This window comes from Micromys minutus (assembly GCF_963924665.1).
Source record: "Micromys minutus genome assembly, chromosome: 27".
Classification (NCBI taxonomy): Eukaryota; Metazoa; Chordata; class Mammalia; order Rodentia; family Muridae; genus Micromys; species Micromys minutus.
This window is the reverse complement of record NC_137962.1, coordinates 19,522,501-19,548,607: the sequence shown is the minus strand read 5'-3', so window position 1 is coordinate 19,548,607 and position 26,107 is coordinate 19,522,501. Positions and strand designations below refer to the sequence as shown.

The 26,107-nt window shown below is 50.0% G+C and overlaps 2 protein-coding genes across 2 annotated transcripts; both read right to left on the bottom strand.

Annotated features, from left to right (window-relative positions):
• Positions 1-1,167: 1,167 nt before the first annotated feature.
• On the bottom strand, positions 1,168-9,464 carry LOC308438249 (keratin, type II cytoskeletal 73; the record flags this gene model as incomplete). The annotated part of the gene is made up of 9 exons (XM_080939591.1): positions 1,168-1,424; positions 2,155-2,189; positions 3,099-3,319; positions 3,653-3,778; positions 6,095-6,259; positions 6,636-6,731; positions 7,169-7,229; positions 7,956-8,170; positions 9,021-9,464. The coding sequence occupies 9 exons, from the start codon at positions 9,462-9,464 to the stop codon at positions 1,168-1,170; spliced, it is 1,620 nt and encodes a 539-aa protein (XP_080795717.1).
• A 7,509-nt stretch (positions 9,465-16,973) lies between these two features.
• On the bottom strand, positions 16,974-24,133 carry KRT2 (keratin 2; the record flags this gene model as incomplete). Its single annotated transcript, XM_080939570.1, has 9 exons — positions 16,974-17,485; positions 17,573-17,607; positions 19,250-19,470; positions 20,197-20,322; positions 20,611-20,775; positions 21,095-21,190; positions 21,959-22,019; positions 22,327-22,541; positions 23,477-24,133. 9 exons carry the CDS (start codon positions 24,131-24,133, stop codon positions 16,974-16,976), a joined length of 2,088 nt encoding a protein of 695 aa, XP_080795696.1.
• Positions 24,134-26,107: the final 1,974 nt, after the last annotated feature.

The following is a 26,107-nucleotide window of genomic DNA, read 5'->3' as shown; positions in this document are numbered from 1 at the left end:
TTTATCAGAAAACATGTCAAGTCCTAAGTTTTTTGGAACCATCTTTCTTCTGCCTCTTTACAGCTTTAAATTTTGAGCTTCCCCCGGTAGCCTGTATGCTGTTAAACAGTGTACATCCCCTGACTGTCGCCTGAAGAAAGCAGGACTGAGAAGCCACACCTGTCAGGCATAGACAAGTGAATGCTGGGCACCACTGCAGGTTGGTGGGGATCCTGTGCAGGTCTCATTCATGCAGATCTATCAATTCTTAGGATTCTGTGGAATGGAAGAACCTCAGATGCCAGAGGTTCCCCTTGAGTGACCACTCCACAGACAGAAGGGGCATTGTCAGGAAAGAGGCAATCTGACCTTATTTTATAAGTTTATTAGTGGGGTACAGGAGCAAAGAGCTGGGACCTAAGCAAGGTCCAGACTGGATGGGGATGCCCGGCCCTATAACAAGAGATTATGCCAGATATAATGGTGGCCAAGTGCTTGATCCAGGCTGGGCTGGTTCTTGCAGGAATGTCCATCATCACACTTCAGGTCTCTTGCACCCAGATTGTAATGTGCAGTAGGAAGATAGCTGAGCTGTAAGGGGGCCCGCAGGCAAGTCCTCATGAATGAATGGAAGGCTAAGAGAAGGAGTCCCTTCACACTGGAGCAGAAGCACACATGAGATAATCTCAACCCTAGAATCCTGGTGTGGTTAATAAAGGCAGAGTGGTTGGTGTAGTAAGGCAGAAGTGTTGGTGTGGTTAATAAAGGCAGAGGGGTTGGTGTGGTTAATAAAGGCAGAGGTGTTGGTGTGGTTAATAAAGGCAGAGGTGTTGGTGTGGTTAATAAAGGCAGAGGTGTTGGTGTGGTTAATAAAGGCAGAGGTGTTGGTGTGGTTAATAAAGGCAGAGGTGTTGGTGTGGTTAATAAAGGCAGAGGGGTAGGTGTGGTTAATAAAGGCAGAGGTGTTGGTGTGGTTAATAAAGGCAGAGGGGTAGGTGTGGTTAATAAAGGCAGAGGTATTGATGTAATTAATAAAAGCAGAGGTGTTGGTGTAATTAATAAAGGCAGAGGTGTTGGAAAGAAGGCAATATTGGCAACAAAGAAAAGTAAAAATGGTTTCCTGGAAGGTAATCCAAAGGAAAACCAAAGCCGAGCAAAAATGGTGGAGGGGGTGTGTTGGCTGGCAGTTTATCTCATGGTTTTCTTTGAGGGTGAGCCCAAACCCATGGTCTTTCCAGAAACCTCCTTAAATTCACTTGCACTGCCCAGTCTGGTCTTGTTTTCTCCACGGGGGCTGCAATTCCCACTACCAGTAACACAGCCCCCTGACAGTATGCCATAGCCCCCAGCAACAGAGCTCGGCCGGTAGCCATAGGTGCCAGTGCTACTGAACCCGAAACTGGTCCCCGCACCGACTGCCCCAGATGTGGAGCTGCTGATGACAGCTGTAAAGGAATGAGAGACCGGACATCAGTGGCTGCTTCAAGGTAGGCATGGCCCCAAATCCCTTCCAGTGTCCAGTGACTCAGACATGCCCCTGCTAACAAAACTCCTCACAAGGACCCCAAATTTACGTTTATTGACACGTACTCAGTCCTGGGCAGATCAAGCTTTGAGGAAAAAGAGTCCAGATGTCACAGAGTCCCCAGTCGGCACCTGCTCTTTCTTGGATGAACAAGAAAAGCAAGGCTTCCCACACAGGACATGCCCAAGCCAAAGCTACTTTCTTGCATTTGGCCTGAGAAGGCATTCTTACATTGTTTCTACTGTGTTTCCTGTGGCTTGAATTAGAATGCTTGGGCTGAGTCCCCACCTTAGGAAAAGAGTGGCTGAACCTTGTGGGGCCAGAGTTAACACTTATCCATTCCCAGGGCTGCATGGGTCTCTGCTTGCAGAGGGGACAGGTGACTCTGTTTCCCCTCCTGCAGGGCAATGTGGGTAGCAGGAGAGGGCATGAGGCTACCAAGTGTTTTATCTCAGCACTGGGGAAATGGTGAGCATGTGAAGTCAGAGTTGTGGGAAACTAACTCCACTGGTGAAGAAGTAGCTCTCAGTGGTGGGGGCAGCAGGAAGCGGGGCACAAGCTGCCCAGGGCCCTGACAGCAGACACTCATCCATTCACTTAGTACTTATTGACTGCTTGGAACTATCCCCTCAGAGACATAACATACTCACAAATGCTCACGGCATTGGTGTGCTCTCCAGACATCCTGCACAGACAAAAAAAACACAGAGATCCTCCATCACACTTAGGGTCCTGAACAGTCCTTCCTATTCACCAGACAGTAGCCAGAATCACCAGCCGGTCCAGTTCCACCTCTGCCAACAGTCAGAGTTAACAACTTCTGTCTCAAGGCTGGAGCCTCCAAGACCCTCCTACCCTTCCCAGTCTGCCTTGCCTACCACATAGAGGTGAGGGCTGTATTCTTGGGGTTCCCACACTAACACTACTTCCAGGGTCCCTCTCTGCCTTTGGAGTTTCTCTTGAACCCATTGCTTGGCTTCGGTGTAGCTGAGACCTGAGTAAGTAGAGGTGTTGGGGATACAGACAACTAAAGTGGCCATGGATGAAGCATCTGTATGACTTTAAGCCAGTCCCAGGACTTCCAAATGATATGTGTCCTGTCCCTCCAACTGCACTGGACCCTGTGCAGCCTACATTGTCAACAATTGAGTATTTTTAACTGACTTCTTTTTATAGGGGGAAAAATGTGTTTCTCTTGAAAGAAGGTTCTGTGTCACAACGGACAAAACCAGAATCACGTAACCAAATAAGAAAAGAAATGGTACTAAAAATAAATACAGAGAAAACAAATGCAGCAAGTTAACTGAAGGGAGAGAGCTTAGGTGCTACTGAGAGACCGAACTCAGGGTCCGCTGCCTCTGTATGAACTCGAGTCATTTGTAAGGGCATCGAGTCCTTGCAGCCAGCAATACTAAGCTGAGACTCTGAAAAGCTCAAGGACAATTTAAAGGACATGGCTGCCATACTGTGTGGCTGGAAATCGCTCTGGAATCTGTGGCTAAGCTGGAGAGCATCTCCAGCTCCTCCAGTGTCTGTCCCGGACATCCCAGGGACATGGGTGGGGAGGACTGCACCTGAGCACCCCTGCAGTTACCTGCACTCCTCCCCCTCCAGCAGCTTGCGGTAGGTGGCGATCTCGATGTCCAGGGCCAGCTTCATACTCATCAGCTCCTGGTGCTCACGCAGCATCCGGGCCAGCTCCTCCTTGGCCTGGTGCAGAGCTCTCTCCAGCTCATCCAGCTTGGCCTGGGCATCCTTGAGAGCACAGTCACCTCGCTGCTCGGCATCCGCGATGGCCGTCTCCAGATTAGAGCACTGGGGACAAGGGGTAGCACCCCGCTGAGTTCCGAGGTACCCAGGTCCCACTTTTTTCCCATGTACTAATTGTGGATGAACCTTACTATGCTGCTATAATTCCTGGATATATCAGGGAATCAGGACTTTTACTTGGCCCCAGCGAAGCTTGTGATTCTTTGTGGAGAACCCTGTGAGGTTCTAGACTTTGGATAGGGGACGAAGTAGAGGAAGAGATGAGGATTCTCTGAGCAAAGGGTGTTTAGAACAGCGAATAAAGAGAAAGAGATAGGGCAGGAAGGCTCTAAGTCCCCAGCCCTCCTTGGGGTGTGTGCAGGAGCCCCAGTCACTCACTTGCTTCTTCACGCTCTCGATTTCTGATCGCAGTCTCTGGATGAGCCGGGTCAGCTCGGAGATCTCGTTCCTGGTGTGCTTGAGGTCATCTCCATGCCGGCCGGCTGCCAGCTGCAGCTCTTGGAACTGGCAGACGGTAGGTACCAAGCATATATATGACTTAAGGGTTGTGTCAGCCTAATTCAGCACAGAAGCAGTACCTTTGCCTGGCGCCACGTGGCAGAGAAAGAAAGGGACATAACCTCCTCCTCCCTAACCATCAGTCCCTACACTTTTTTTTGTTTGCCTTAAGCCTGTCTGATCTTCCTGAAGGCTGATTTGGCCACTGGACTCTTAGAAGTCCCGCCTCTCCACACTGCAGCTTTTGATCCAACTATGATCCTCTCTGCCTGTTGCCCTTTAAGGTCAAGATGAAGTTCAAACTCCTAGGTACTCACTTCTCACTGCCCCCTGCCTGCATTTATCTGGTTCCAACCTTTGACATATACTCCCTTAGTATGCCACCCCAAATGATTCTCACGTGCCCCCATGACTCTGAGGGAGTATGAACTTCTCTCTCCCCCAGAAGTCTCCCCTCACACCCTCCCTCTTCCTGAAGTAGCTGCAGCTTAGCCGGGTCAGGAGGCCTTCCCTAATCCTCTAATTAGGTACAGTTCTGTTCCTGATGTCATATGCTCCAAAAATCAGACATACTGGTCCTCAGTGGATGGGTGTTTTCTTTTATTTCTGAATTCTCCGTACATAGCATCATGCCTCGCTATGCTCAAGAGAAAGAGCTGATGACTGACCACATGAGGAGCCAATCAGCTGCATTTTCTCTGTTTCCATTCTCCCATCTAGCTGGGCTGAGCATAGCTGTTTGGGTTGTCTTGGACTTGGCAGGAGAGGGGGCTTAGCACTGGATATCAGCTGTGAATCTCAGTTACCTCCTGCTGTTTGGGTTGCCCACTGAATAGTAACAGAGAATGTCCCAGAATCATCTCACAGTCTGACTGAAAGGGAAAGCAGAGCAGGTGCAGTCTTTAGTGCTTCGGGATCAAGGATTGCCTTGCCGTGTCCCTGGATGCTAACCCCTGACCTGCTTTAGTATGACAGTCAGTGCCCCAGACTTGGCAACACCATCACTCCTTCTGTACTAATGCTCTTGGTGAGTGTCCTGCTCCTGCAGGGCTATTAGTCATCTTTAAATGGTGATAATAAAAACCAGCCTCACATACTGTGACCAGCACCCAGACACTGTGACCAGCACCCAAGCACTGTGGTTAGCACCCAACCACTGTGACCAGCACCCAACCACTGTGGCTACCACCAAGACACTGTTGCCAGCACTTAGTCACTGAGGCCAGTGTCCAACCACTGTGGCTAGCACCCAGATGCTGTGGTTAGCACCCAGATACTGTGACCAGAACCCAGACACTGTAGCCAGCACCTAGATACTCTGGCCAGCACGCAGCAACTGTGGCCAGCACTGAGACACTGGGACCAATACCCAACCACGGTGGCCAGCACCCAGCCATGGTATCCTTCTCCCTAAGTCCATGGTCAAGTGGAGGTACTGATAACCATGCAGCAAACTGTCCACACTCACATCTGTGAGACTTGTCTGATTCTTTGAGAGGAAACTATGGAGGTAACAGCTTGGGTTAAAGTGCTGGATCCTGACACACAGGGGTTAAGTCACATGACCATTTCATCCCTGGCTTTTGAGGATAAATGGGGAAGGAAATTGGACCAGGCCATAGCCTATACCATTGTCAAAAGCCCAGGCCTGTGTTACCCCTTAGGCCCTGAAGGCTAACCCTTCCCCAACAGGCTAAACCTCCATCCCAGACTGGGAAGGAGATAGGAAACAGAGATAAGGTCTCCAACGGGTGATTTCCCCAGAGAAAAAAAAGCTCAGTGAACAGCAAGGAACAATTAGACAGTTACCATCAGGATCAGAGAAGCCAGATTATCTAAGAGTCACCTCCTGCCCACACCCATCAGGGGAGCTAAGATGTGAAGGACAGCAACACCCTCATCATCCTGGGAGATAGACTTAAATGAAAAGGTGGGAGTTGGCTGCTTCCAGATCACCCCAGAAGACCCGTGATTACCATGATGACAGAGCCTCTGTCTGCTTGTGTTTACCCTCCCCCACACATACTGAAGAGCACTCTGCCCCCAGAAAGTGGGTCCTGCCCAATCCCACCTAGTCCTGCATTGAGATACTTCATTTGTGTCTTGCAGTTTGCACCCCAAAATGGTTGCCATTGGTCTAAGGGGAGCCCAAGGACAGAGCTGTGTCTTCCCCCTTCCCCCTTCTGGTTCCCACAATGCTGAGGTCAGTGTCACGTTCCCAGCAAGCTGGAGACTTCAGTGAGTCACAGAACAGAGAAAATGGGACCAAAACAGATTCCCCTCCCTAAGTGCATCTCTGGAGAGGTGTGCCATCAACCCCACCTTGGTCTGGTACACCATCTCAGCCTCTGCCTTGCTCTTCAGGGCAATGTCCTCATACTGGGCTCGGACCTCAGCGATGATGCTGTCCAGATCCAGGTTGCGGTTGTTGTCCATGGAGAGGACCACGGAGGTGTCACTTATGTGCGACTGCATCTGAGTGATCTCCTGCAGGGAACAAAAAAGTGTGGAATGACTACCGTAATGGAAGACGGACACAGAACGATAACCTTTCCCAGTAGGATAACCCCAGACCATCGCAAACAAGTACAAGTAGCATTCTCTAAAGCTATGTAAGGATAGAGCCTGAGGTTCCATGCTGAAAAACTGCCCAGAAGATGTGAAGCAAACTGAGAAGAACATGCATGTTTGTCCCAAGAGTAAGAAAGGAAATTAAAAATTCCCAACCCTCACCCAGCCTTTGAACTATAAAGCCCTCAGCTCACAGTGTTGGAGGGCTCCTGGGCTCTTAAACTGACTGACAAATAGTTTCCCACTACAAGTTCTTCCTGAATCCAAAGCTAGAGGTGAGGGCAAGCCTTACCCCCTCGTACAGACACTTGAGGAACTTGATCTCTCCATCCAGGGCATCCACCTTGGCCTGAAGCTCCACCTTGCTCATGTATGCAGCATCCACATCCTAAGGGGAATCGACACATCTGCTGATCAACCTCTCTTATGAACTCAACCCTGTGGCTAACTGTCCCAGGAACAGACTCAAGACTCGAGAGGTGGAACCTGATCTGTGAAAATTCCATCCCTTCTCCAAAAGCCTGTTCCACCTCCCCACAGACACTGAAGAGTTTGTCAGAGATCAGGGTTGGCCCTTCCTAGAGCCCTGTGTGCTACTGGGTCTCAGCTGGGACTCACTATCTACAGCTGGGCTGTTGTCCATCTACACAACTGTGAAGAAGCTGGTGGTGTGGTCTGTGCTTAACAGCCACCTGTGTCCACCGTGGACGTAGCCCACCTCTGTCTCTGGGACAGTCGGCCCCAGGCTCTCTCTGGGGGATGCAGGCCTCATTCCTTCCTCTGCTCTTACTCACCATGGGGGCTGAGGCCAGGTATCCTGCTTACCTTCTTAAGCACCACAAATTCATTCTCGGCAGTTGTACGCTTGTTTATTTCTTCTTCATACCTGCAGGAAAAGCATCCGTAAACAGGGGCTCAGGGTGCCAGTGTCTGTCTGTGTGTCTGTCTGTGTTCTCACTGAGAAATACAAGATGTCTGAAAAGTGGATCCTTAAGCAGGTGTTCTCAGCAGCCCCAGCTTGGCACCATTTGGCTGAGCCGTCAGTGGGGACCTGGGCCTGGTAGCTGAAGGGTTTGGGTCTAGGGTTCTTCTGATGCACAGAAAGCAAATCAGTTTTTCCTCCTCCCTCTCAGAATCCAAATCACAGGAGCAGGGCTCTGCTAGCAGACACCCGTCACCAACAACTTCAACCTGGGAAGGGGTTCCAGGAAGCTACAACTACCTCTACCCATGTCAAGAAAGAATGTGTGGGACCCAGTGAAATTGAGAGCCCCAATGAGAAACCTATCTCCTGCTCTGAAGGATTTCCTGGGAGCTTAGGGCACCCTAAGTTAAGAAGCTGGAGTTCTGTGTCAAACACAACAGGGGCTCTCTAGGAGGCAACACATGAAGGAGAAAACTACCTTCAAGAGCATCCCTGGCCCTGCCCAGCAGGCTGAGTATCCAGGTCCAGCCTGCTTGGCTATGCCCATGAAGGCTCTGCTCTTGCCAGGTGACCTCAAATGGTTTGTTCTATGCAAGTTCTGTTCCTCTGAGGCCACAATCAAAAGTCCTAGGACCTACACAGGAAGCCTCACCCCAGGAATCAGCTAGCCCACAGTGCCCAACTCACCTCTTCTTACAGTCCTCCACAGCGTCCCTCATGCCCCTCAGCTCGGAGTCCAGCCTCACCCGGTCCCCAGACAGCGAATCCAGCTGTTTCTGCAGGCTGCTGATGTGAGCCTCATACACAGGCTCCAGGTTTCTCCTGCAGTTGCTCAGGTCCAGCTGCTGCAGCAGCTCCCACTTGGTCTGTAGCACCTGGTTCTGCTGCTCCAGGAAGCGCACCTGGATGCAAACAGAAGCCACCTGAACCCACTCCACAACCAACAGGGTCAAGGGATGGGAGACTCTTTCCAGAGGAAAGGGGTGGGTTTTGATCTGTCGCATGACCTTCACAGGTAAGCTCTGAGGGGGGAAAAAGCCACCCCAAGTAGCTCTTTCTGCCTTAGTCTAGCAGCCAGAAGGCAGCTTTGGAGGTTAGGAGGGCCCAAGGTGAGAATGTGAGTTTCCCCCCAGCCTGCCGATGCTGGCTGATTGTCCCCTAGGCCCGTCTAAAACTGCTGGGTCAATGCTGACCAACTGTAGAAAGCCGCTCTCTGACAAGTTCTTGCATGGCCTGGGGTGCTAGTCTGTTTTGCCTTCTCCCTCCCTCCACATCCATGGCTTCTCCCAACTTACCTGGAAGCCCTATAGTCAACTGTATTATGTGGTTTTCATGCCAGGAGTTTCCATTGCTCAATGCTCACCTACCACTTACTCTTAAGTGCTTAGACTTCAGGCTACATTCCTAGAGGGCTCCTGGGAATGCAGACTCCCAGAACCCTGGCATTCTACACCCCCCAAGGCCACTGCTGGCCTCTCCTCTGCCTTCTCTAGTTCTTCCCCATGCACCCACTTCTCTACCAAGAGGCCACTGTCTGTCTCCTAGACACCTTCTGATGTAAAGAGCTCTTTCAAGCTCCTTACATGCCTTCAGGTCTGCCTCTCAGTTCCGGTGTTCTGGGCATTGTCTGCTGTCTGCCCTGTGTCTGTGTCTCGGGAAGGGGCAGCATCATCCTATCTCCAGACAGGGGGACCCTGAGGGCAGTGGAGGTAGAGGAAGAAGTGAGCTATTTAGCTATCAGCAGTCTCCCACCTTGTCGATGAAGGAGGCGAACTTGTTGTTCAGAGCCTTGATCTGCTCCCGCTCCTGGGCGCGCACCTTCTGGATCTCCGGGTCCAGCTCCACGTTGAGTGGGGCCAGGAGGCTCTTGTTGACAGTGACTTGGTGGATGCCTCCAGGCAGACACATGGATGGATTTGAAGGCCCCAGAGCCCCACTGCCAAACATGCTGCCAGCAAAGCCACTGGCCCGACCCCGGCCAAACCCATATCCCCCTGTGCGCCCGCTGCCATTAGCCGCATTGAAGGAGATGCTCCTGGGGCTCCTCAGGCTGTAGAGGCTCCGACTGCTGAAGCCTCCACTGAGCCCTTTGCCCCCTGCCCGGTAGGAGGATGAGCTGCCTCCGGACAGCACTGCAGAGCAGCCGCTGAAGCCCCTGTTGGCAGCTCCGGGCTTGCAGGTGAATTGGCGATTCATCATGAAGAAGCCACAGACAGGGAATGAGATGTGCACCTTCACCAACAGACCGACTGTTCACCAGCTTGTGATCTTGGCCTTCCCCTTTATAGAGCTCAACAGGACAATTGCTCTAATTGTTGGGTTTAATCTGCCTGGAAGGAAGAAATCATTTTCTCCTATCGAAATCATAGATACGGGGCAACATGAAAACCCCCAAAGTGCTGGGCTTGCAAGTCCTCTGCATGTAATTGCGTCTTATCTTATTAGCATGAGGGGTAATTAGCTAGGCCATATTATCCCCAGAAAGATCTTAGCTAGGAAGCTTGTCATGGTCCCAGCTGTCCTACTCCAGAGGGTTGGGGTTGTAGGAGTGATGAGGAGACTTCTAATTGACAGAGTCATCACTGAGAAATCTCCCACCTGTGCCAGCATCAGATTGTCCGTTTCACAGACCCTGGCTACGCTGCTTTCATGTGGTTAGGATGTCCTAAGGCCTGGTTTCCCAAGGCTGCTGGAAACATTTCTCATGGCTGATTCGACAGGGACACAGGACAGAAATCTAAATCAGGCTCCACCCTCTGGTGGTGAGCCTCTTGTGTGCCTTCGGGTAGGCCCCATGATCCCCTGTGCCAACCAGCCAGGTGCCCATCTATCTTTATCAGCATGCAAAGACTTTTACCCTCAGTCCTACAATGATTGGGACCAGTGTCCATCTTTCCAGCGCCACCAAAAAAAAAAAAAAAAAAAAAAAAAAACCCACTTGGGAAACCCAAAAGGAAGCAGGAGTGTGGGATATGTCCCCCACCTTCATGGAGCGTCTGGTGGCTCAGCATTGGCTGAGCCCCAGCAAAGCTGCAGAACTGCTGCGCTAGATCTCTGAGGAAGACTGAATGTTGAGAAGCTGCTCCTCAGGGATCCTGGGAAACACGTCTCTCTAGGGTATCTTCTCTTGGCCTTCATTCTGAGAGCAGAATGTCCTGCTGTCGTGGCCAAGCTGTCTGATGTGGTCTGCCCACTCACCCTTGTCACTCACTGTCTTCGTGACTGTGCCCATGGCTGCAAGCAACCAGTAGCAAAGGAGCCATGAAGAGGTTGTCTCGGTGATAACGTAAGAATTACCTGTGAACATCGGGAACTCCTTAGCTCTCTTCCTGGTAGAAATGGCTACACTCACTCCTCCTACATGACATATTCTCCCTCCCCGTCTCTCTCACTCCCATACACTGCTTCCCATCCCTCTCTCCCCTGCGAGGGCCGACAAAGATACAGTTCCTCCATGTGCATCTACACGGGCAAAACCTAATGTTCGAGACACAACCGCCCACTTTACTTCACTGCCTGCTCCTCTGTGCCCAGTGCAAAATCCATCCTGCCATGCTAACCCATGTCTCCTCCTCCTCCCCGGGGAAGAGCCCATGATAAAGATGAGACTGGTATAAACAGAGCATTCCGTTGGAGCAGGCATAATACAGAGGGCCTCGGCACATGCTTGGCTCAAAGGAATATCCGTGGGAAGGAGCCATGTAAGACGTCATTGGTACATCTACACAAAGGAGTATTACAGTGCTGTTTAAAAAAAAAATAACATCACGAAATTTGCAGATAAATGGAACTAGAAAAAAAATATCATCTGAAGTGAAGTAACCTAGACCCAGAAACACACGGATGGCAGGTACTCACTGACAAGTGGATATTGGCTGTTTAATAAAGGATAATCATGCTGCCATCCACAGACCCATAGAGGCTAAGTGCCAAGGAGGGCTCACAGAGAATACATGGGTCTCCCTGGAAAGGAGAAATGAATAGATCTTGTGGGCTGAGGGCAAAGAAGAAGGAAATAGAGGGTTTCAGGGGGAGGTACGGAGGGAAATGACTGGGAAAGATGACTAGAATCCAAGGGCATTTGGGGAGCAATACGGGAAGCTAGTGTAGTGGAAACTCCATGGAACCCATGAGGGTAAGCTAGTGAGGACTTCTAGTAATGGGAGATACAGAGCCTAAATCATTCCTCTTCTATAGCCAGGCAAGGCTTCCTGCGGTGGGACTGGGTTAGTCACAAAACCTTAAGCCTACAACCTGTCCTGCCTGCAAGATGTGCTGGAACAATGTGGTACAGAACCTGAGGGCATGGCCAACCACTGACTGGTCCAACTTGAGGCCCACACCAGGAGAGGGAGCCCCTGTCTGACACTGCCTGGATGTCCAGGAACCAGAGGCTGGGAATCCTAGAGACCTAGGACAGAACCAAACAGGACTAGCAGAAAAAGGAAAAGAAAGTCAATGAAATGATTCCTAATGATATTCCACTGTACTAATAGCTCGGTGCCTAACCCAGTTGTCATCAGAGACTTCCTCCAGCAACTGGTGGGAAAAGATGCAGGGAGCCACTGCCAAGCATTAGACAGAGCTCCAGTAACCCAGCAGAAAAGGGGAGCAAGAACTGTAGCAACAAGAGGAGTCAAGGACAACCCCATAACACAGCCTACGGAATTAACTAAGCAGGACTCACAGAGAGTCTGGGGAGTCACAGAGACTGAGATGATGATCAGGAAACCCGCATGGGTCTGAGTTAGGTCCTCTCCATAAACCTTGTAGTTGTGTAGCTTGATGCTCTTGGGGGACTCCCAACAATGGAAGCAGGGGCCATCTCTGACTCTTTTGCTGCTCTCAGAACCCTTTTCCTCCTCCCGGGTTACCTTGCCCAACTTTGATGAAAGGGTTTGTGCCTGGTCTTATTGTACCTTGTTATGTCACGGTGTTTGGTTGATGTACTGGCTGGTTTTGAGTATACTTGACACAAGATGGAGTTAATCACAGAGAAAGGAGCCTCAGTTGAGGAAATGCCTCCATGAGATCCAGCTGTAAGGCATTTTCTCAACTAGTGATCAAGGGGGAGGGCCCAGTCCACTGTGGGTAGTGCCATCCCTGACCCAGCCCATTGTGGGTGGAGCCATCCCTGGCCCAGCCCATTGTGGGTGGTGCCATCCCTGGGCTGGTAGACCTGGGTTCTATAAGAAAGCAGGCTGAGCAAGCCAGGGGAAGCAAGTCAGTAAGTAACATCCCTCCGTGGCCTCTGCATCACCTCCTGCTTCCTGACCTGCTTGGGTTCCAGTCCTGACTTTCTCTGGTGATGAACAGCAATGTGGAAGTGTCAGCTGAATAGACCCTTTCCTCCCCAACTTGCTCCTTGGTCACGATGTTTTGTGCAGGAATAGAAACCCTGACTAAGACAGTTGATATCCCTGGGAGGGCAGGGGGTTTTGTTTGTTTGTTTTGTTTTTGTGAAGGAAACAGAGGAGGAGTGGATCTTTGGGAGGGGGAGGAAAGAGGGATTTAGTAAGAGTGAAAGGAGGAGAAACTGTGGTCAGGATGTAAGATATGAGAGAAGAAGAGGAGAAGGAAGAAAAGGAGAGAGAAAAGAAGAAGGAGGAGAAAGAATAAGAAAAGGAGGAGGGAGAAGAGGAGGAAGAGGAGAAGAAAGAGGAAGAAGAGGATGAGAATGAGGAAGAGAGAAGAGAAAGAAGAGGAGGAGGGAAAAGAGGAGGAAAAAAGAGGAGAAACAGGATGAAGAAAAGGAATAAAAAGAAGAAGAGGAGGAAGAGAAAAAGAAAGGAGGAAAAGGAAAAAGGAGAAAGTCACCCCTGAAATGGAGGTCAGGATTCCTCCTTTTAGGGAAGTAACCACTGATAGGTTAGCTGTGATTGAGTGAATAAGTCCACATCCATGCACAGGCAAGCAAACCTAATTAAATTCAGTGGGCTGACAATAAATAAATAAATAAATAAATAAATAAATAAATAAATAAATAAACAATAGGCAGATGTGTTTGGAAGATGGGTTCCAAAGGGAATGGGATAAGAGAGTTTGGGGGGGGGGATGTAAATCTGGTCAAAGTGTGCTATACATATATATGAAATTGTCAAACAATAAATAAAAAGTATTTTAAAGTAAGACAAAAGACCAGAGAGATGGGGCTCTGTGAGTTAAGGCACTTCATCCCAAGCCTTGAAGATCCAAGTTCAGTCCCCAAGTCCCACATGGTTTGAGAGAACTGACTTCAGAAATGCCCCCCAACACACACACGGTATGGGGATTGAAGAGATAACTCAGAGGTTGTCTATGTTGGTCAGTGGGATAGCCTGTACTTTTATAAACTTTTATGAACCTTTGTAGGCAGCTTAAGAAGACTTGTTGCTCTTGCTGAGGACCCAAGTGAATCCCAGCTCACAACCATCTGTAACTACAGTCCCTAAGGATCTAACCTCTTCTGCCCTTCATGGGAACCAGGCATGCACATTGTACACATATATACAGGCAGGCAAATCACTCGTCCACATAAAACAAGTAAACACTGCACACAGTGCTGGGAGGCAGCTACTGCTAATACCTTTGTTTGTCAGAACTAGGAACTAAGGTCCAAAAGATCAAGTGCTTTTCCAAAATGATTCGAAGCAGGATTTGAACCGTGGCCAACTGGTTCCTTGCTCAAAACACATGCGTAGACTTGAGTCAGGTACTCCATCCTTATGTGCCTGAGGGGACACACATTGAGTGCCCTGTGTGGAGTGGGTGAGCTCTTAGTCTCTCAGGCAGCACCTCCCACTTATCTCAACAGAAAGTAGTAAACTATTTGGAAAGCACTGAGTTACAAATATTGCCGGTGTTTGCGTGAGTCAACATGACACAGACATGTTAGCCAATACTAGTCAACTTCTTTGGGACTTTATACACACACAGTCACTGTATAAGTGAGCTCAATCTTTGTTTCCTCCTTCTGACTGGTATGTTCTATACTTTTTGATTAGGAACCCTTCCCAATCTTATAGGGAAAGCATTTCCCTTTCAATGTTTAATTTTTACTCCAAGGAAAATCTCCCCCTCTCTTTCTCCTTCCCCCCTCCTTCCCCCTCCCAGTGACTCATGTGACTTTGGAAATTTTACGGTGCAGAGTCTGATGGGGAGATGGCAACTGGAGAAAGCGGTTCAGATCCAAAAGTTGAGTCCAAAGAGCACCTGCCAGAGAATTTTCCAGCAAATTCCCCCCATCTTTTTGGCTCACAGTGTGCCCTTTGATTTCCTGAGGAATGGATGTTCAACTTGCCAAGTGCTTTTGCATTTTTTCAGATGGCCATGTGTGTTTTTCTTCTATACTATGACAATTCAGCAAATGGTTTGGTTTGTTTTTTCAGTTCGTTGAGTCAGCCAAGTGTTGACCAGCCTCTCCTTTGTGGGATAAGCCTCACACAGCCTGGTGTCATGGCCTTTGTACAAATCCCTGAGTTGAATCTGCTCATATCTTCTTCAGAACTTTGGAGCCTATGTTTTTGAGGGATCTGAACATGTTTAGGGTGTTGGATTTTTTTTTTCTTACAATGTCTTGTTTTGGTTCCATAAAACAAGTTGGAAGGTATTGATCTTTCTGACTTCTGGAAGAGTTTGTGTGGAACTGGTGTCATTTTGTCTTAATCATACATGTGCAAAGCCAGCTCAGCTGTGAAACCTTCCCAGTCCTCACAATACTGTCTGATGAGACCTGTGAGGCGCACACAGCACTCCCTAAGGAGTAAGCAGACAGTTCTCACTTTCACCTGTTTATCTTTCTAACAGCCCTGTAAAGAGATACTATTTTGTTGTTTTGTAAATGTGTAAACCCAGGCTCTGAATTGTTAAATTGTTAAAGAGCACCTAAGTGCCTACTGAGTTTCAAAGAACCAGAAAATTAGCCCCCCACGGAGCCCACAGAATGCAGTTCCTGCCACAGCCTCGGGTGTACCAGAGCTTGTTAATCCTGTGCATTTCTAGGATCCTCCCAACTCCTCTGGGAGCCGCAAGTAAGAGTGGGTGTTTTAATTAAGCTTCCAAGTTACTTTAATATACACAGCAGGTCCCAAGGCAGCCACCTCCCTAGCCGCATCCCACTTTGAATAAGTGCATCCACCCCGACCTATATGGTGAACTTCCGGCCGGAGCTCAGCCCTCATCTCTGAGCGGCCAAACACATCCCCTCGCCTCCATCATGGTGTGTGAGACAATTAGCTAAGTAGGATGAGAGAAAGTTACAGGGTCCCATGCTCACACTTATACTCACACCCATGTTCACACTCATGTTCCCACTCATGTTCACACCCATACTCACATCCAGGCTTATATTCATGCTCATACCCATGCTCACACTTATGTTCACACCCATACTTATACCCATGCTCACACTCATGCTCACATTTATGCTCACACTCATGCTCAAACTTATGCTCACACTCATGCTCACACCCATATTTACACCCATGCTCACACCCATACCCACACCTTTGCTTACACTCATGCTGACACCCATGCTCACACCCTCGCTCACACTCATGCTCACAGGCTCACTCACATCCATGTTGCTCACACCCATGTTCACACTCATGCTCACACCCTTGCTCACACTCATACTCAAACAGCTCTTCAGCCTCCCCACTGATTGTGGTTCCTAAAACCATGATCTCTGGAGAAATGGAAGGTACACAGACTATGATCTTGTGTTCAGAGCTTCCACTCTGACCCCCCTGAAATGATTCAGAACTACAGTTTGGTGTGAGGCTCTCCCCATTGCACAGCTGAGTGTTCAACCTCACTAGGCCCCTGGAGAAGGAGAGTTTGTGAACGAAAAGGAAACCAAGGTGCCTGCTGTGCTGACACAGGCTGCTCACCAGTACAAACAGGAGTGAATTTTTCTAAAGATCCCCTTCAGGTGTTCTGTTTCAGCCTGGCCAGGGAGAGAACACTCACAGGGACATAAATCTGTCCTGTGCTCAGCTGTAACAAACCTGGTGGCTCAGCTAGTTTGCCATGAGCAAAGCTGGGGAAGGCGTTCTGTGGGAACTGCTACCCGGGAAGAGTACTTGTGCCTAGAAAGAAATTTTCTATCATTCTCAGCTCACCACCCGCAGGTCCCAATCTGGCAAGTCCTTTATGAGAATGTTGCACCGACCCTGACTCCAGGACCATCCCCTGCCCTCTCCCAACACAGGAAAACCCCCTTAGCTCCCCAAACACCCCTCCCTCGAAGGCTCATGCCTTCCCCCAGGAAACATGCTTTTATCATTCCAAAATGTTCTTTCTCTGTGGGCCGCACTCAACATCCAACAGACGTTACACAATATCGATTGCAAATGGAGTTTATTATGCAGAGACCCAGACCCCAGCACTCAGAAGGCACAGGCTGTTCAAGAGGCTATGTACAAAGAAGCATCATTCCCTAGACCACGGTTGGGGGTGGAGTAGGGAGGCTGCCCTGGGGTCCTCATTACACCACTATTGGGAAGGGAGAGACCAGGGATGGGACATGGCTTGAAGACACACTTGGACAATGCAGATTCGTTCCCAGAACACAGTGAGTATCTCTGACTCTGTTAGGAGAGATCTTCTATTATCCCCCCTCAAAAAAAAATCACATTGTTGGCAAGTTACAAATATTGGGGTTGATCTGACTTAGAGATACAGCTGACATTCTGGAATCAAAGAGTAGAGAGAGGGGACCTGTTTCTATCTGAAGGAGAAGGTCACACCAGAGCCACAACCTTCCCCTGACCCAGAACCACCCCTTTCAGAGCCAGACACTGCCCCTCCAGAGCTGGAGCCACCTCTGGAGCCTCCTCCGGAGCCGTATCCTCCACCAGAGCTGGAGCCACCTCTGGAGCCTCCTCCGGAGCTGTATCCTCCCCCTCCAGATCCTCCCCTGGAGCCTCCTCCGGAGCTGTATCCTCCTCCAGAGCTGGAGCCACCTCTGGAGCCTCCTCCGGAGCTGTATCCTCCCCCTCCAGAGCTGGAGCCACCTCTGGAGCCTCCTCCGGAGCTGTATCCTCCTCCAGATCCTCCCCTGGAGCCTCCTCCAGAACTGTATCCGCCTCCTCCAGATCCAGATCCTCTGAAGCCAGAGCTTCTGCCTCCAGAGCTTCCTCCTCCTTGTCCTCCATAAGACCCTCTTCCTCCTGAACCTCCAGAGCCAAAGCCAGCCTTAGATGCCACCGATGAGGAGATGGTGCTGCTTGTCACGGCTGCAGGAGAGATGGCATTAACCCAGAAGTTCTGACCACCCTTACCCTCCGCTGCCCCATGAGACCGGTGAATGTCCCTCTACGTACACATCGACACATTGTCGTTGAAATCTCCAGACATCCTGTCAGGAAGAGAAAGAGAAAGATTTCTGAGTGGGCATCTAAATTCTGTGTGGATCGACAAAGTTGTTTTACAGCTTCACTCATTAACGTTCGGTTTAGCTCCTTCAGTCAGCCACACCTTCTATGCTGACAGATGACAGACGGTGGCAGAGGTGGTGACAGACCCCACACTTATCTACAGCCTGGATCTCAGTCCACCCTGAGGTCTTGCTCCAACAAAAACAAACACCTGAACTGTAGATCCAGAGTGGCTGGAAACCCAAACCACTTCCAACTGCCCACCATAGTTCGTACCTACAGCTCAGGGAATCTGCTCTCCAGTCCCTGCCACACCCAACATTTCAAAACAAGGCCACACCATGAACATTCAGCAGAAAGAAGTGCTGTCAAGATGCCTACCTTTCCTGGGCTCCCTGACTCCTGTTTCCACTGAAGCCCTGGCTGTTCCAACCCACATTACAGTTCCTGCCAGTTCCTTCTTGCTCTCAGGAGACAGTACCTCTCAGACAAGCATCTAGCAGTCACTTGGAAAAAGCAGCTCCTATATCATGCTGGCTGCTGATTGATACCCAGGGCTGCTGATGCCCAGGGATGCTGATGCCCAGGGATGCTGATGCCCAGGGCTGATGATGCCCAGGGATGCTGATGCCCAGGGATGCTGATGCCCAGGGATGCTGATGCCCAGGGATGCTGATGCCCAGGGATGCTGATGCCCAGGGCTGATTGATACCCAGGGATGCTGATGCCCAGGGATGTTGATGCCCAGGGCTGATTGATACCCAGGGCTGATTGATACCCAGGGCTGCTGATGCCCAGGGATGCTGATGCCCAGGGCTGATTGATACCCACGGATGCTGATGCCCAGGGCTGCTGATGCCCAGGGATGCTGATGCCCAGGGCTGATTGATACCCACGGATGCTGATGCCCAGGGCTGCTGATGCCCAGGGATGTTGATGCCCAGGGATGTTGATGCCCAGGGATGCTGATACCCAGGGCTGATTGATACCCAGGGCTGCTGATACCCAGGGCTGCTGATGCCCAGGGCTGCTGATATCCAGGGCATTTTCCCTTCCAAGAGCTTTAGCCACCTTAAGTCCCTAAGAATGCTGGTGACAAACCAAGCCAAGGACGCGCCTTAAAGTTGCCAAATGATTCTGTTTGTCATTATGGAGGCTTTAAAAGAACAAAGCTTGTTCCTCTGACATATTTGATGCCACGTCCCCATTCTGGATCATACCGTGGTAGGGAGGGAAGCTAGTCACCCTACAGACTTAGAGACAAACCCTTTAGCCTGTCCACCCTGTTCACAGTATTCTGTGTCTGTTTAGATGTCTGGTAACAGAGGTTCCCCAGTGGTTAGAGCACTGGCTGTTCTTTCAGAGGACCAGGGTTCAGTTCCCAGCACCCACATGGCTGCTCACAACCATCTGTGACTCCAGGTCCATGGGATATGGCGCCCTCTTCAGGCCTCTTCAGGCATTGCAGCAGACCCTGCTTACCGCTCTGGGCCGCTCAGAGAACAATGCTGTTGCTCTCGTCCTGAAAGTCCTCTCGGAGAAGCCTACTGACTCTCTTCGTACTAGTCCAGGGCCCACCTAGAGAGTGTAGACCCTGATACTCTCCCCAGCAGTGCCCCTCACCTGCACTCCTCTCCTTCCAGCAGCTTCCTGTAGGTGGCGATCTCCACATCCAGGGCCAGCTTGACGTTCATGAGCTCCTGGTAGTCCCTCAGCAGCCGGGCCAGGTTCTCCCGGGCCTGCTGCAGGGCCTCCTCCAGGTCGGTGAGCTTGCCCCTGGCATCTTTGATGGCATGCTCCCCACGCTGCTCAGCATCGGCAATGGAGTCTTGCACACTCTTACACTGTGGGGAAAGAAGAGAAGGCTCCGTTTTGTACAGAGGAGGGTCAAGGCATGAGGGACAAGACATTGGGCACAGGAAGCCAGTACCACTGGTCCTGGAAGTCCCAGATACTCCCCTCCTCCTTTGGAGCTAATAGGTGTTGCAGACAACCGGGCCCTGACTTGTAGCTACCATCCTTCAGTTTTCTTCCTCCCATGCGCCCTTGACTGGACCCGTAGGGTTTCCCTGCAGTGCCCTTGACCCTCCCAACACAGGGAGTTCTGCTACCTACTCAGCAGACTGTGTCCCTGGCAACCAGCTCCAAGGACAAGGTCCAGCTTGTACCAGCCCACTCGCCACCCTTCTGTGAACACAGTCATCACAGCTGATGTTCAGGGGATGCACCATGCAGGAGCAGGAAGCGACATCTACCATCACCACAAGCCCAACCAAACCAGGTTTTGCTTTAGTGGCTGCTGCTCCCTTTAAGTCAAATGATTCTTTCCCTTTGCTGATGTTCACTTCAGAACATCTCCTGAACTACTCTAAAAGTCTAAATGTATTGATCTGGAGGAAATTTGGATTGGTGTGAACTAGATTAGCACTTCTCAGAGGGATAGAGATCCTGTCCCTCCTGCTCTTCCCTGTGCTCAGAGAATGAGAGAGCGTTAGAGAGTGCTAGAAAGAGAGACGGAGACAGAGACACAGAGACAGAGAGAGACACAGAGACAGAGCGCCAAACCCCACCTGCTTCTTCACATGTGATATCTCTCCTTGCAGCCTCTGGATTGTTCTGTTCAGCTCGCTGATCTCCATCTTGATCTCCTTCAAGCTGTCCCCATGTTTCACGGCAGTGACCTGGAGTTCTTCATACTGAGAAGAAAAAAGGGAGATGGCTCACAGGGCAGTCTCTCTGAGGAAGAATTATCCTGTGCCAAAGAAGGCTGGTAACAGGCAAGGAATGCTCAACCGACCTGGCCGTGACACCTGTATTCACAGCAGATGAGAAACCATCTCATGTGGCCCCCAAGGCTTTAGTATTACCTTGCACTGCTTTGGTGATGACATTCAATTTCCATCAGATAGACACCCCAGTACCTTTCCTGGGCACAACCCAGTGAGTGAAGCTCAGCTGTGGCTCCCTGTGTCCCTGGGACTTGCCTTGCTGTGGTACAATTCCTCTGACTCGGCCTTGCTCTTATGGGCGATCATCTCATATTGACTCTGAACCTCAGCGATGATGCTGTCCAGGTCAAGGTTCCGGTTGTTGTCCATGGACAGGATGACGTTGGTGTCGGTGACATTCTGCTGTAGCTGGGACAGTTCCTACAACACAAAGACTGATTAGCCATCATTTTCTGCCCCGGGGGCCACAGAGAATGAACGGCCTCCTTCCTGTCTCAATCTGGACATGTGGGGGCTGGAGGGAAGAGAAGTTGACCTGGTATTTCCAAACCTCGTGCAACATCAGAAGAAGAAATTTCTCTCTCCCAACCCTGCACTAGGGAAGCACCTCAGAGGGCTGCAGAGGTTGTGCTGTTTTGAAATCAGTGAGTCAACAGACCCTGCTACAGCCGACTTCTCAGCATTGAAAGGGACTTTTTGTAGTAGGAAGTCAGGGTCTGTTGGGGACAGCGTCCTTTACCATGTCGTAGAGTGTTCGCAGGAAATCGGCTTCCTGTGTCAGTATGTCCACCCTGGCCTGCAGCTCTGTCTTTTCCGTGTAGCAACCATCCACATCCTGCAAAGAAGAATATGGACAGCCATAAATGACCACCTGCATGGGTCCCAGCTTCCCTCTCTAATGCCTTCACCAGTGCCTGCTGGTTAACGTCCCTCCGCCATCCCAGAACTGCCGGGTGAGCTGTATATCCACAGAGCCTCCTGTATCATAGGCACCACTGTAAGAGGATCCATGTTGGATCTACCGTTCACTCCCCAGCATCGAGGGAGCGTACGGTGGACGGAACATTACCACCGAGACTCCCTCCTGCTGAAGACACAGTGAGCTCCCCTAACAGGTGAGACGGTTTCTGTGCCCTCCCAAGGGATTCACACCTCCCATCCTACCTGCCCGTCCAGACTCTCCTGACCTTACATGGATTGTTCTCTAAAGCCCTTGCAGGACCTAGGCTAACACTGTACTTTTCTAGCTCAGTCTTTGATGAGCATAGCTCATTCCTAAGCAGGCATTCTAAAAAGCCCTATTCCTCCCATGCTTTTTAGGATAAAGTGCCTTTTTGTTTCTCTTTTGGTGTTTTTTTATGACAGTATTTAAGTAGATTATTGATGAGGGGGTGATCTCCCAAACACAGAAAGCAAATTGGAACATCACCTATGGAAGTTAGGACTCAGAGGCCCCTTCTTCTCAAGAGAACTAGCTCCTGACGTGCCCCTAACCTAACTCAAGCTGTGCAGCCTAACAGTGGTTTCCTAGCCCTCTCTTTCTCTTGACACAGTAAGATGTGAGACAGTCCTATTCCCCCACGGGCCCAGGTCTCTCGCTCACCTTCTTAAGGGTCACAAATTCATTCTCCGCGGATGTGCGCTTGTTGATCTCATCTTCATACCTGTTGAGCCCCCAGAAGACAACCCCAGTCAGGCCAGATCCTGTTGGTCAGGTTCCCCGCCCCCTTTCTACTGGAAAACTTAAACTCTTATTAAATGCCCAGATTGAAAATATGAACATCCAACGTGAAGGAACTTTTCTATTTCTTAACCCAAGCATGTATTAGCTCTAGGTCCCTGCCTTCTCTATCAAAAAAAATGCCCCTCCATACCCCCCTGGTGCACCAACCCAGGCTGAGCGATAAGACAGTGGGTGACTGCAGTTTAAAGAACAATTCATCTCCACTCAAGGTCTCCTGTGTCACCTACTTCTTCTTAAAGTCTTCCACAAGATCCTGCATGTTGCTCAGCTCTGACTCCTGGGAGGTTCTTTCTGCACTAAGCGTGTCAACTCGTTTCTTGAGCATGCCAATGTAGGTCTGGAAGATGGGGTCCAAGTTGCTGGTTCGGGTGCCTACATCCAGCTGCTGCAGAAGTTCCCATTTGGTCTGCAACACCTGGTTCTGCTGCTCCAGGAATCGCACCTACAGTGGCCAGAGGACAAATACAGAAAGGGGGGTTGGTCACCTTTCACACCAGTGAGCCACTCTTACTCCAGAAACCTCTGGTGCTGCTCTGCGAGATGTAGAAGTCACAAGACTTTGCCCTCGCCATCTAAGGGGGGGCCTGGGAAACACCAGGCAGAGCTTCTGAGCTCCCCAGCACCACAGTGGAAGTTCTGTAGTCTGACATGGCCTCTTCCTCTCCACTCTGAACCCTCCTACTTCATGTTCACTGCTCTGCTCCTAGCTCCTGCTCAGACTCCAGGCATCCCCCTCTCTCAACCCCCCCAGCCCCTCTTCCCATTCTCATGCCTTATAAATTCTGGACCAAGGAGAGAAAGCAGGCACCTGCTGTCCTGAGGACAGGCAGGGCTCCTCCCCTGAGTTTTAAGAGCCATTTAAATTCCTGTCTGATTCAAGGTAGAGGAACCAATACAGCAACACCCCAAAGTGGCCCCAATAAAAACTTTATGGGTCACCAAAATGAGCTGGTTCTTTGGAAGGCTGGAATTTTATTCAACCTCAAACATTTGTCAAGTATCGATTCCTGGAGTTTAATAGGTTAGTAACTGGAGAAACAAAAACTATCCTTTCTCCATATTGCTTTCCAGTCCTGCTGTCAGTCACCTGGCCAGACCTGCTCTGTTATTACACGCCTGTTTTTGACTTTCCTATGAGATCAGAATTCTCTGTAAGTATCATTTATCTGGGCTAAAATATAAAATATAAAGAAACGGTTGAAGAATTTGTAGTCCACAAGACCAGCATCTCTCCAGTTTGGAATTTGCAAAGTCCCTTGGTTACGGTGGCCTCAACAGTAACTCCTGAGGGAGAGAATATGTCCTTTGCTTTCAGCCAGCACAGCAAGTGTAGGATCCCAGCGGCTCATCATAGAAGGTGCTTCCTATTCCACTCACCTTGTCAATGAAAGAGGCAAATTTGTTGTTGAGGGTTTTGATCTGCTCCCGCTCCTGAGACTTCACGTTCTGGATCTCTGGGTCTACTTTAACATCAAGAGGCTGCAAGAGGCTCTGGTTGACAGACACTTCATGGATGCCTCCACCGGGAAATCCTCCAGGGCCCCCGAAACCTCCAGGGCCTCCGAAACCTCCAGGTCCACCTCCAAAGCGGCCTCCGCCAAAGCCGCCTCCGCCAAATCCACCACCTCCAAAACCGCTGCCGCCTCCGAAACCACTGCCACCTCCGAAGCCGCTGCCACCTCCAAATCCTCGGCCTCCTCCAAAGCCAGAGCCGCCTCCGAATCCACCGCTGCCTCCAAAGCTGCTGCCACCTCCGAAGCCTCCATGGCTTCTGCCACCAAATCCACCACCGTAGCCAGCCACGCTACTAGAGATGCTCTTGTACCCTCCGAGGCCAACAAGACTCTGACTGCCAAAACCACCTCCACCAGAGCCTCCTCTGCCACCACCACCGTGGCGGCTCATGCAGGAGAAGCCGGAAGTCGATCTCCGGCTTCCTCCAGAGACCACAGCTGAACCACTACTGAAGCCCCTGAATCCACCGCCTCCTCCGCCTCCTCCTCTCCGGGACTTGCAGGAGATCTGGCAACTCATGATGTTTTTTGCTCAGCAAGACAAGTGACTATTCCTGAGCAGATCCGAGGCTGGAGACTGAACTGTGCTGTTGGGAGACTCAAAGGGTCCCTTATATACCTGCCAACTAGGTGTTGGTGAGCTTGGGTGTGGGCCCACTTACGCATGGGTTTGGTCTGCCTGGAAGCTATTCTTGGTGAGTGATTATCAACTTAATGGCCATTAAAATGTCTACTAATCAGCTCTGATCCAGAACCTGCTTTGGTTTGCGAACGGCTCCTGTTTATCTGTGCATCTGTCATGCGATTTGGTTTTTGTAAAATCATCAGAAGAGGAGATTAGTATTTGGGTTTCCCAACTTGGGAAAAAAAATGTCCTGAAGAATATGCTGCTCCCTGTTGTGGACCGACCCATGGGAAGCTGGCCACCACCCAGGCCTGCATGGGCTTCCCATCTATCTTGCCAGGGCAGGGAGGTCCAGCTTAGACTCTGAGAGCACTCACTCCAGCTCGCTTGCCTCCATGTGGCCCAGGAGAGGGGACACCAGCTATCATGACTGTGGTGGAGGGACCAGCTGTGCTTACCAAGAGAAATTGGCATCGCAGCCATGTATCAAAATTCCTCAGCCCCTTTCTTCCCAAGCCACACCAAACATGCACATAGCCAACCACGGCGGAGGGGATCACATTGGGTCCTGTCACCGGGAACTTTATGACCATTATCTCCACTGGGGGACAGAGAGCAAAGGCAAAGGTTCGGTCCTTAAGTCTGCATGACTCGAGGAGCATGTGAATGTGTTTGCTTTGAGATCCAAGTGTGGACCGACTCTGTTGCTCAGAGACCATGTAGTGCCTTGTGATTGTGCAGGCATTAAGAAGGCAGGCTCTTCACTGACTTTCAAAGATAGGTGAGCTTAGGGAAACCCAGACAGTCTGTTCAAAGTTGACAGCCACACAGGACTCTCATGGATGCCAAATTCGGATGTTTTTTCCTTTCCACATGACTATGCATGTAATACAGATGCTGTGGAGAAACAGAAGCAACTCCAAGTCAGAGACTGGATTTAAATATCAATTTTGCCATTGTTCTGGCTGTGTGACCTTGAATAAAACTTTGAGTCTGTGTTTGCCTTAACTATAGGGTGGAAAATTGGTATGTAATGTCTTGATAACCATATTATTGTGAGTGTTAAGTGACGTTACTTTGAGTGAGACAAAGAAAAATATTTATTTTTCTTTCCTTTCAACCTCAGTGTGCTAGTCTCTCTTCTAATGATCTAGGTCACACTTTCATTGTGATTGAGAGAAATGGCATTGGATAACTCATGTCCTGTGAGATGGGGTTACTCAGCTTCCTCACCTATAAAAAGTAAGGGGAGGATGAAGAAAGGAAGGAGAAGAAGAGGAGGAAGAGGAGGAAGAAGAAAAAGGAGGAGGAAGGGGAAGAAGAAGAAAAAGAAGAAGGAGAAGGAGAGGAAAAAGAAGAGGAGGAGAAGGAGGAAGAAGAGGAAGAAGAAGAAGAGCAAGAAGAGAAAGAGGAAGAGGAGGAAGAGGAAGAAGAAGAAGAGGAGGAGGAGGAGGAGGAGGGGAGAGGAGGAGGAAGAAGAGGAAGAAGAAGAAGAGGAAGAAGAGAAAGAGGAAGAGGAGGAAGAGGAGGAAGAAGAAGAAGAAGAAGAAGAAGAAGAAGAAGAAGAAGAAGAAGAAGAAGAAGAAGAAGAAGAAGAAGAAGAAATACACAGGTACAAGACACAATTCCTAGTTAATAGCTGAAACCCAGTGGATTTTATCCACCTCTGGCTGTCCCCCTTCTCAGCCCTCTGTAGTTACTACACAGCAGATGAGATGGGGAATGTGTGGAGCCATTTCACTTGCAGTAGAGAATGCTGAACAAAGCAGTCCAAGAGTCTCCTCAATTTTTTTCCAACCCAGCTTATATAATTACAATCATGCAAATATACTATAAATCCAAAAGCTTCGGAGTCTCAATCCAAAGCCA